Below are 11,963 nucleotides of genomic sequence, written 5' to 3'. Positions count from 1 at the left end.
GGGATACCTGTTTAGAGGTAGCAGTATTACCATGGTAAAGTCAAGGTTAGCCTAACGATCGGCGTGTTTAGCGGTGCGGGACGTACCTGTGTGCTGATGCTGGAGTCGCTCTGTAGGAGAGCTCGCTGCTGGTCTGAGTTACAGCTCTGGGACGACTACAGACAAGACAACGCACCATCAGAAACACGTATATTGGTGTATGGAACACAAAAGCTGGACTCCTGAGCAATGGAGAAAGTAATTGTGTGTGATGGATCGGTGTTTAAAGGATGCTTCCAATGATACAGTCAGAATTTGGTGGAAATCATGGTTTGAGGAACAGAGAACCAGGTGCACCCTATGGTGCAAACACTCAAACACCCTCAACACCCTCAAAGAACTTGAAGATTTTCTTGAAGAAGCTCCAACATCCCACCACGAACCATTCAGGACATGGAGGCCAAGCCTGGTCAAAATTGCCTATACGCTTTTACATATTAACATACAGTCATTGGTTTCCGTTATTTTGTCCACCGCCTTCGTGTAGCACGAGTGTGTGTGTGTGTGTACCTCGGTGCTGACGGAGGAGTCGAGGAGGACCATCCTCTGGTTGGCGTTGTCCATGCTGGCCGCAGACGAACACTTTGCCAAGGCGACGGCGTGCTGCTCTTTCTCCCGCCGCCGCACGATGGCCTCGCAGCCCGACCATTCCCTCATCGTCTTCTCGTAGCAGCTTCGCACCCCATCGTCCACCTGTACCAGTCAGAGATCACTCGTAAATGCACAAACCAAGGTCTCCGGGGCAGCTACGCTACCAAGCCATTAGAACAGACACTGACCTCCTTCTTCTCACTCTCAGACATCCCAAACCGGTAGTGCCCCAGCAGGAAGGGCCAGACCTCCTTACGCAGAGACGGCTCGATGCCGCCGAAATACACCAGCCGCTGCAGCTCCCGCTCGTCAAACTCCTGGACAGGAGAGAGAGAGAAAACGCTACAGCAGGAGATGTTCCTCAAGAAATGCTGCGTCCAAACGTCCAGCCCTGATGGTGTTCATAAATTTCTGACCCTATAGTGTAGTAATAAACGCTCATGATTCATCTACGAGCTTCACACTTCACACAGGCTGTATACGAACCGATAAACAGATAAACGAGGGAGAACAGACTGACTAATGCACATTTATCAGCCGTGTTTGTATCGCTCGTAAATAAAAAGCCGTCTGGTCCATCCTGGTCACTCCCACGGGATCTGAAGGAGCCGTTCGGCACATATTGTGAACGTGATTAATCACGCCGCAGTGTTTTACTTTGATGAATATGCATGAGCGAGTCGACTGAGCAGCAAAAATCTTGTGACTGTCTGAAAGCATGTGCACTGCATGGCCGAAAGTATGTGGACACCTGGCCTTGAGCTTGTTGAACATCCAATTCCAATGAATACTCACTGGGGTTAAAGTCTGTGCAGGATGCTGGAGTTCCTCCACACCAAACCTTGGACCTGGCTTTGGGTGGGAGGCTTTCTGCCTCAATCCCTCATTTGAGATTGGTGTCCACATACTTTTGGCCTTACAGTGTATATACAGCATAATAAAGTGGACGTACGCCGCGATCCTGCTGGAACCGCTGCCAGATTTGGCTGGTAAGGCCTCCGTACGCGTCACACGGCACGTCGGGCATCACGATGGTCTTGTTGACCAGGGCGGAGAGGTGGGTGCGCACCGTGGACAGGTGACGGCAATACGCCAGCCCTGAAAAAACACAGAGAACAGAGGAAGCAGCTCAGGATGAAGCTCTGGTGGGATGTTTGTGATGTACGGGAGGTGTGTTGGGTCACACGTACAGCCGTAGAAAGCTCTGGAGATGATCTGATTCTTCATGTTGTCACACAGCAGCTTCAGAGGAGTCCTGCAGCAGAGATGGACACGACAATGTAAAATAATCGCTAAGGCTTTATTCCCTGTATTTAGATGCTTCCAATTCCCTAATGAGCTCACAACATCTGGCAGACAGCATTTGCATTTACGGCATTTAGCAGACGCTTTTATCCAAAGCGACTTACAGTCTAAGTAATCAAGGGTTAAGGGCCCAACAGTTTGCAACCTGGCAGTGGTGGGGTTCGAACCAGCGACCTTCTACTTACTAGTCCAGTTCTGTAACAACTTGGCTACAACTGCCCTTCTAGGAAGCTTTGGGTTCCTAGAAGGACTTTCAATACATTTGGAGGAGGAACACACTTTACTCTCTGGATTCCTTCACCATTTAAGCTATGCCTGGACCAGACAGTAGGTGTTGCTATTGCAGCAGCATGGAGTAAATATCCAATCCCCTATGTTCTCCCTTAGACACTCTGTCTGAAGAGCATCTGACCAGGACCATGGGGTGGTGGCCAACTGCAGGGGTTTTCAAACCCTGGGTCGCAACTTTTAGGTGGTTCACGATCCAAAAAAAAAGGGTTTCCGATAAAAATAATAATAACGTATTATAACAAGCACGTAATCACCAAATTAACTTGTACACGATCGCCCCCTTGTGGAGGCTTTATGTTACTTCGTGTAAACCACAGTGGGACCAGACTGTACAGCGCATGTGTCATTCATGGACGTAATGTGGGTCGCTTGAAAAAAAGAGAACCTGCTGACCTCTCGTGGCTGCATCCGTCTGGCGATGTTCCGTCCGAGAAGCTGGCCCTAGAACACGAGGTCTTCCTGGGAACGGGTTGCCAGATGTTCCCCCCCTGATCCACCACATCTGTCGTAGCTGAAACGCACACATTCAACTGAGCACCTCACAAGCATCAAACGAGCGCACAGAAGGAATAAAGCCCGAGCAACCACACCGGCCAATCAGCTACTGCAACCAGCAAAGCTTTAAACACACGCGCTAGTGTTAGCACTGGCGTACTAGGAAGCGTTAGCCTGATTAGACGCGACAGAAGCAGCGTAATAAAAGAGGGATGATGAGGAGAGACGTTACGGCTGGGTGAGGTGGGTGATACTGGGCAGTGTTTGGGCACGACTACGGTGTGAATGGATGACACTGTGGTGGCGCCCTCTGCTGGAGACGCCGGCACTGAAATGAATACATTCATATAAATGAGCTTAACGTGAACATGACTGATGACGATGCTAATGAGCACGAACACATGAGACATACATGTGGGTATACAATTACTAACTGTAGCCTATCAGATGCTCTGTACACTTTGTCACTCACTCAGCCCATTCATCAATGGAAAAAGAACCGAACAGGACTCACACTGACCACTTAATTGGGAGACAGTTAGCAGTAAGGTGTTTCAGATCCCAACAACACTGCTGTACCTGCTACATTCATTCCAGTACACACACACTACCATGTTATTACCATTTTACCAAATGATATCTGGTTAATAGACAAGGTAAACAGAGCAACAGATGAGCGACAGTCAGTAATTGTATACACATAAAGTGCATCTATATGATAAGTGTGGCTTATAACATAACAGATGAATGTATATATAATATAGGTGTTCCTAATAAAGTGCTCGGGGCACAGCAAATCTCAGGAATGAATGGATGTATCTGATGGGGTTCCATGATGGATTGGCGCCCTGTCCAGAGTGTGTTTCTGGGTGAAACTGGACCCACCGTGACCCCGACCAGATTATAGTAGTTAGTAAACATTAAATAAAATAAATAATGTGACTTTTTACTCCTGGATATTAAAGAGATTAAGAAAGTATTTGTGTTAGGATGCTCACCGAACTCAGACTGGCTGTTGGGAAGGACGATGCGGAAGACGTAATCTGTGGCCTCGTCCTCCTCGTCCACCGACTCCTGGGTTCCTTTCTTCTTCAGCTTGGGGAAGACTTTGCCCTACGAGTAAAAAGGCAAACTGAACAAGCGGCTCCAGCACTAACACGTACACTAGATGGCCAAAAGTTTGTGGACACCACTATGAATTACTGAGCTTAGGTGTTCTAGCCACATCTATGGCTAACATCAAATCAAATTAAATCAAATGAAGGTTTATTTATCACACACACAGTACAACTGGCAATGAAATGCTTTAGTGACTGCTCAGCCACATTAGTTACAAAAACGTACAAATAGTCAAAATATTTATTATACAAAAAATATAGAAATGTTTTTAAAACGTAGAAAATTAGAAAGATTTTAAATATAATTAAAAAAAATAAAAGTAATTAAAGTAAACAAGTGTGTAAAAGTGACAAGTAGTGCAGAAACTGTTCAACACTTGTCACTTTAATTACTTCAATTTTTTTAACATCTATTAATTGGTCTAAAGAAACTCCAGTGACCAGCTTGGAACCCTGACCTCAACCCCACCTAGTCAGGCCTTCTTGTCTTATATCAAAGCCTGACCTCACAAATGCTTATCTGATTAGAATTCCAAACATTCCCAGGCCACAAAAGAGTGAAGGACGTTATAATAATAATAATTATAATTTATTTCATAATTAATGCCCACACTTTTGGAATGAGACCTCCAACAAGATCAAGGACGGCTGTCTACATACTTACGACCATACAGAGCATTAGCACACACAATCTCAATCCAGATTTCACTATATTTATGAATAATTTATGAATTAACCATCTGAATAATTCCTGTTTATTTACATCCATCACTCTTAATTTAAGGTCACACATAAAAAGTGTTTTCCTGGTCAAGGCCATGGTGTATCAGGCTCCCCTCATCGTGAGTCAGGCCTTCTTCATTCTCTAGTCCAACATCAGTTCCTTACTTCCAGTATTCAGACAGGCATTAATATAAGACCTGAAAGTGGTTTTCCACAAAAATCTGGAAGGCCTGACTCACAGTGAGTGTTCCAATTCATCTCATCGCATTAGACGTCCAGGCTACAGTAGTACGACCGCAGTAATTAGTAAATATAAATAGATAATAGATAGAAGCCGGTCTGGGGTAGCAGACCTTGCCTGTTTGGGACCAGAGCGGGGGGTCGAGCTGGCCGTGAGGGAGCAGGCCGTTCTCCAAGCAGGTCAGGAACTGTAGGAGGTGACCGCCCTGAGGGAAACGCAGAGGAGGCATCTGAATCCCGTCCTGACTCACCAGGACCACGGTGCCACCGCTGTCCACTAAAACACAACACACACACACACACACACACACACAGTGTATATCAGCCACAGCGGCCACAGCAGCACCCGCTCCAAATCCGTCCAATTTCAGTAGAGGGTGGAGGAGATTCAATCATAAACCTCCGCGTCTACAATCCGGTTATCTATAAACCATCTCTGAGACTCGCCGCCGCCGGAATGCTAACCAGCTCCACGTCGATGCTTCTCATCCTTCCTGATTAGTGTCACCAGTATCGACTGATGACAGTCCAGAGATCTGAGACCTCAGATATGAGCTCAGGGCTTGTGGGCGTCGGTTCTGCATGCTGATGTTCTGTTTAGGGTTCGTTTTTCCACACAGGAGGTTGAAGTGGTGCTGCAGAACTCAACCCATCGATTTGAGCCGATCATTTCTCATGTTAGGATGATCTGAGGACGCTCGGGTGGCGCCGATTCTCACCATGATTTTTACAGATGGGACCCAGCCAACTAAGCATCAAAACAAAACGAAATATTCTTGATGAGGGAAAATGATGGCAATCTGGTCCCACTGTGGTTTACAAGGTGTAACGTAAAGCCTCCACAAGGGGGCGTTCGTGTACAAGATCATATAAATTTCGGCATTTATCAGACGCCCTTTATCCAAAGCGACTTACACTACTCGCGATTGAGGGTTAAGGGCCTCGCTCAAGGGTCCAACAGCGGCAACCTGGCAGTGGTAGGGCTTGAACCAGCAACCTTTTGATTACTAGTCCAGTACCTTAACTGCTATGCTATATCTGCACACTAAAATGGCACAAAAAGTGTTTAGTTTATTATTATTATTATTTTTCTTGCGACCCTTAAGTAGAACAGCCCGCCGTAGACCATGACACGCCCAGTCGTCAGCCACTTCTTTTCCCCGGAGAGCAACACTGTGCATGTGAAGTCATTTATCCCACACGTGTTTCTCTACTTGGTACAAATCTGCACCAAACTGCACGACTGAAAGCTCGAAGGCCGGACGAGGAACGTTTAGCATAACAAAGTTAGCACAGATATGCAAACAGCATCAATTCAATCGTTCTACCGCGGCCCATTACACTTGCAAATCCGCCCCGTCCCTGCAGATGCTAATTCTGCTAAATGATAACAGTGTTCCTCTTAAAAACAGGGAGGAGATGGACGAGACGTTCTTCCCTCTTCGTCCTGCAGGCTGCTTCTGCGTACGTGAAATAAATAAGCATTTAAAATTCCGTGACTCGGGGGGTTTGTTTACACCAACACGTACGTTTCTCATTAATAGATTCAATCTGAATCTGCTCCACCACCAGTACTTTTGGGAAAGAGTGATAATGATGATACGAGCGGGAGCCTGGTGCTAAGCAACAAGCAGACGGTTTGATGGAGCTTTAGCGCAGTGTTTTATTGGGTGTTTCTAACCAGTTTGGTGTTGCGTACCCTGCTGGTGACAGTGCAGGTAGACGATCTCCTCTAGACGGATGGTCATGGCGTAGTCCCAGTACACACTGCAACAAACAAACCAGCAAATCAGCGTCAACATGTATTAATATACTGGCTTTCCACTGATGTTGGACTAGAGAATGGAAATGCCTGGTTCACAGTTGACGTTCCAATTCATCTCAAGTGTTAAACATGCAGGCTACTGACATTCCTCCATGCACAACTCATCATGCAAAGCATACACACGTTTGTCTACATACTTTTGACCATATAGAGTCATTTATTGTATATTTATATTTATATATCAACAGCACCTTTTTAAACTGGAGGTGGGGGGTAGTGGTAGCACAGTGGTTAGTGTACTAGACTAGTAATCTAAAGGTCTCTGGTTCAAGCCCCACTCCTGCCTAGTTGCTACTGTTGGACCCCTGAGCAAGATCCTTAACCCTTAATTACTTACACTGCATTTGGTCACATTGAATGTGTCTGAATGCTGTAAATGAAATCCACATCTACATCACAAGCGACTGAGGGCCCTTGAGCAAGGCCCATAACCCCCAGTCGCATAGACCATGAATTGTCACAGTACTATAAGTCGCTTTGGATAAAATGAACCAGGCAGGAATGCATGATGAGCTACAGCTTTAGTAAATGCGAGCACCATTCTTTACGCTACCTCTTCTCGTACTCCAGGTCCCCCACGGAGCCGTTCATCAGCTGATTGGGCGTCCACTTGAGCGTCATGGTGTCGGTGGTCTGGTGCAGAGAGAGGTACCCCGGGATGGCCTCCATGTCGTCCCTCTGGAACACCCACATCAATCAGAACATGTTCAATGCACCGCTGTAGATTATTTATTTCAATGCGTATTAATTATTAACCCTTTAGGGCAGAGCTTCCTAAATTTTAGCTTGGGTCCCTATAAGGGACACAAATGAGATATAATTGGGGACACGTTTTGGCATTTTGGTGCTCTTTTTACACCCATTGTGATAGTAATTATGAGAAATATAACATTTCCACTTACATTTTGTAGACAAAAGTATGTAGACACCTCACCATGAGCTTGTTGGACATTCCATTTCAAAACCAGTTATTTTTTGGGAAGGCTTGGATTGTGTCTGTGGGAATTTGTGCTCACTTAGTCAAACTGGCACTTCATGTTAGACAAGAAGGCCTTGTTTAAATAAGACATTCACCCCAAAAGTATTTAGTGGGGTTGTGGTCAGGGCTCTGTGCAGCCTACACCAAACTCATCTAACAATTAGGATTTAATTAGAATTTATGTGATGTGTTATCAGTGTGTGTTGATGTGCTTGATGTGTGTGTGTGAGTGAGTGTGTGTGTGTTACCGGCTGAACGAGCACGTTGTTTTTGCCGAACAGTAGCGTGGCTCTCGAGTTCTGGTGCAGAGACTCCACGTAGTCCCTGGCCGACATGGACGGAGACGGACGCTCGTCTATACTGCTGCTGGAGTGTCTCTTCTGGATCTGCACACACACACACACACACACACACACACACACACTTTAAACCTCAGCTTTTCTTGCACTGGATTCTTCTCTTGGACCGTATTGTCCCTCCAGGCCCGAATGATTGAATGTTTTGACCTTTTGTAGCAGGTCAATCAGAATTAAGTCACGTTTATTCACCTGAATTATTTTCCACCCCTTCCACATCCCTGCCGCTCCCTTCAAATCAGCTCTTATCTGATTAAACTGGTCTAACTGGACCTGACAAACCCATAAATCCATGCTGTCTCAACCTAGTCTTGGTCACTAAGCCCCTGTCCTCCCATAAATCTGGTCTCCTCTCAGTGGACCAGAGACTAGTATGTGACCATGATCTTGGTCTTTTTTCTGTCTAGAGCCAGTTTTCCTTCCAATTTAGTTCCATATTGCATGCACTGGTGGAAGAATCTCACTGGTGGCGGAGTCACACTATGCTCTATGTGAATCTTCCACCTCTCAACCAATCATGGAGCATATCAAAGCATCAGTGAGGAGAAATCCACACTGAAATCCAACAGTCCCTCCCTCTCTCAGACACGCCCTATTGTGTCAGGTTGGTAGGACCCATGTGTCCTGGTCCAGATCCTAGTAGCAGGTGGTCTGTTGTGGCAGTATACATGCACTATACAGGACAGTGTGTGTGTGTGTGTGTGTGTGTGTAGGGTGTGTTCATTACACTCACACACAGTGCGGGTCTCTTGGCCGTTAGCTCGGGTCGGTAGTGGGTGCTGTGGATCCGGTGTCTCTGCACCAGCTCGTCTGCGGAGGGATCCGTCCAGAAATGATCCGCCGTCTTCATCTTGGTGTACTCCAGCGCACACGGACCCACTTGAAGGACCCAAGAGGGATGTAGGGGGTTTACAGGGAGGGAGGGGGTACATTATTCAAATTTAAAGCACTTAAGTATGTTTAGTGGTGTATATAAGTATATGTACACGCCTCCTATTATTGAACTGAGTAGTTTGTACACCCCTGGTCTAACATCATGTTATGAGCCACATGTTATAAGATGATTGTTTGATTCATTAATGAGTGAACAGAATGAACTGGTACCTAATAATGAGGCGAGTATCGGGCCGTCAACCAGGTCCATCAGAACCGCTTCTTTCTCATAATACTTACTGCAATCAGAACCATCAAGAACCATCAACCATTACAGTTACTGGCAATAAAATCCACATTAATATAAATAAAACCAGACTAGCTTTTATAACTGGGTGTGTCACACAACCATCCATCCATCCAACCGTCCACAAATCCATCTGTCCATTCCACCCATGCACCCACTCTTCCATCCATGCATCCTTCCGTTCACAAATCCATCTGTCCATCTGTCCATCCATCCATCCATTAATTCATCTGTCCAATCCATTCATCCATCCATGTAACCTTCTATTCACAAATCCATCCATCCACCTGTCTGTCCATCCATCCACCCACCCATCCATTCATTCATCCACCTGTCTGTCCATCCATCCATCCATTCATCCACCTGTCTGTCCATCCATCCACCCACCCATCCATCTATTCATCCACCTGTCTGTCCATCCATCCACCCACCCATCCATCCATCCATTCATCCACCTGTCTGTCCATCCATCCACCCACCCATCCATCCATCCATTCATCCACCTGTCTGTCCATCCATCCACCCACCCATCCATCCATCCATCCACCTGTCTGTCCATCCATCCACCCACCCATCCATCCATTCATCCACCTGTCTGTCCATCCATCCACCCACCCATCCATCCATTCATCCACCTGTCTGTCCATCCATCCATCCATTCATCCACCTGTCTGTCCATCCATCCACCCACCCATCCATCCATCCATTCATCCACCTGTCTGTCCATCCATCCACCCACCCATCCATCCATCCATCCACCTGTCTGTCCATCCATCCACCCACCCATCCATCCATTCATCCACCTGTCTGTCCATCCATCCACCCACCCATCCATCCATTCATCCACCTGTCTGTCCATCCATCCACCCACCCATCCATCCATTCATCCACCTGTCTGTCCATCCATCCATCCATTAATTCATCTGTCCAATCCATCCATCCACCTGTCCAATCAAATATCTGTTCACAAATCCATCCATCCATCTATTCATCCTTGACCTGCAGTTCTCCACCAGATGCAGGACGATCTTGTCCAGCACTTTCTCGATGAGAGCCGTACGGATCCAGAGGTGTCGAGCAGCCTGCGATGAAAGACCGGGAAACCGCCGGGGCAACTTAGTGGAACTCTCACTGGACGAACCCATCTGATTTCTTCTACAGAGAGAAACAGAGAGCGAGAGAAATCAGATTGTCAGATTTAATCCCATTCACGTTACATTCCCGGCAGTATAAATCTATAACTATGTGCTTTATAGGAACAAGATTATCGTGCTCGTGTGTACGTGTGTGTTTGCTCACTTGCTCTCCAGCAGCTGCTCCAGTTCCTGAGCTTTGCGGCAGAGCTGCTCGGCCGGGGCGAAACCTTTCCCCACTTTGGTGAACAGAGCCGCCACCTTGTTACTGCGCAGGAAGCCGGCCGCCCTCCGCTTCAGTCCGTGCAGCACACACGCCTCCACGGAAGCTACACACACACACACACACAGCATCAATACACACACATGGACTATATACGGAAATATACACACGACTTAAACCTGGGCGCTCTGTTCATCCATGCTCTTGATGTGGTGTCTACATACTTCTGACCATATTGCGTGTTCACACACTAGAGGCAACTCTACAGTAATACGTGGCAGTGTGTGTGTGTGTGTGTGTGTGTGATGCTGCTGACTCCTGGGTCGAGGGGGAAAGGCCTATGTAACCATGGCGACCGCCACCGACCGAGCGCTCTCGTTTCCATCATTAGTCCCTCTCAGTGTCTCTTCTTTTCCGCTCCTTTAATCCTTTGATCTTTTGGTTCTGTGTGTCTGTTTCTCTCTCAGTCTCATGTTTATTCGTTCATCAGTAGCATCATCATCATCAGGACCAGCTGCATTAAGGCGTTACCCATCGCTCACTGGTAGGGTTGGCGTCAGGGCTCTACATGCCAACAGTCAATCTCTTTCCAAAGGCAAAGGACCTTCCCTAAACCATCAAACACAGCTATCAGTGTGGACCACAATTCCTCCTGATTCATCACAGAGAGTGTGGTGTCCAATGGGGGTGTACTTTACACCATTTACACCGGCAGCATTTAGTGGATGATTTTATTATCATGGCTGAATACAATTTAAGCTTTCAAGGGTTGAGGGTCTTGTGTATTCAGGGGCCCAACAATAGCAACTTAATGATGGTGTGGGACTTGAACCAGCAACCTTCTGATTACTAGTCCAGTACCTTAACCACTAAGTTTGTGTGACACATCTCACTGCGGCTCTTTTCTGCTTGCAAAAGTTGCGACGTGAAATATAAATAAAGTATAAATCCGCCGCTGGCTGGAGTAAAGATGCAGCCGGGGTAAAACATGGTTTCATCATTTTAGTACTTTAATTTCTGAACGTGTTATCGTTGTACACAGTGGTGTAAACGAATGTTTTTAGGACATACCTTTGTTTATAACTCAGAACACACACACACACACACACACACACACACGTTTCTGTCCGTATGTATAAGGACGGCATTAAAGTCATGGTGTGTGTTCACGTGAGGTGGATGTTTGCACTGGAGGTTTAATAAATACTTTCATCTCACTGTATAAACACACTGGGTGTGACCGGCCTGTATTATGCATGCTAGTGTGTGTGTGTGTGCTTACACCTGCTCTGTGCTTCATTTAAACACGCGTGTGTGTGTGTGTGTGTGTAGGTGTGTGTGTAGGAGTTATTCGTGTAACATGACTGTCAGAGAATCAGCGGGTCATGACGCTTTTCAAGAGCTCAGACTGTGCTGGGTCAAGTACCAATAAAGAATCAGAGAATCACTCAGCCCGGGTGTGTGA

At 46.5% G+C, this 11,963-nt stretch overlaps 1 protein-coding gene across 1 annotated transcript in view; it reads right to left on the bottom strand.

Annotated features, from left to right (window-relative positions):
- The window catches only part of sgsm1a (small G protein signaling modulator 1a), a 29,466-nt gene that overhangs the window by 2,961 nt on the left and 14,542 nt on the right, over positions 1-11,963 (bottom strand). The window contains exons 4-18 of the mRNA XM_063017652.1: positions 10,442-10,604; positions 10,142-10,297; positions 9,067-9,134; positions 8,696-8,841; positions 7,855-7,992; positions 7,181-7,305; positions 6,502-6,569; positions 4,916-5,079; positions 3,720-3,834; positions 2,620-2,737; positions 1,821-1,885; positions 1,583-1,728; positions 819-947; positions 550-732; positions 87-155 (exon numbers count right to left, since the gene is read on the bottom strand). Coding sequence (XP_062873722.1) covers positions 87-155; positions 550-732; positions 819-947; positions 1,583-1,728; positions 1,821-1,885; positions 2,620-2,737; positions 3,720-3,834; positions 4,916-5,079; positions 6,502-6,569; positions 7,181-7,305; positions 7,855-7,992; positions 8,696-8,841; positions 9,067-9,134; positions 10,142-10,297; positions 10,442-10,604 — 1,853 coding nt within the window. The remainder of the gene's footprint in view (positions 1-86; positions 156-549; positions 733-818; positions 948-1,582; positions 1,729-1,820; positions 1,886-2,619; positions 2,738-3,719; positions 3,835-4,915; positions 5,080-6,501; positions 6,570-7,180; positions 7,306-7,854; positions 7,993-8,695; positions 8,842-9,066; positions 9,135-10,141; positions 10,298-10,441; positions 10,605-11,963) is intronic.

This window comes from Trichomycterus rosablanca, chromosome 21 (assembly GCF_030014385.1).
Source record: "Trichomycterus rosablanca isolate fTriRos1 chromosome 21, fTriRos1.hap1, whole genome shotgun sequence".
In the NCBI taxonomy this organism is placed as follows: Eukaryota; Metazoa; Chordata; class Actinopteri; order Siluriformes; family Trichomycteridae; genus Trichomycterus; species Trichomycterus rosablanca.
Note: the sequence above shows the minus strand (reverse complement) of the source record. Positions and strands in the feature narration are given on the sequence as shown.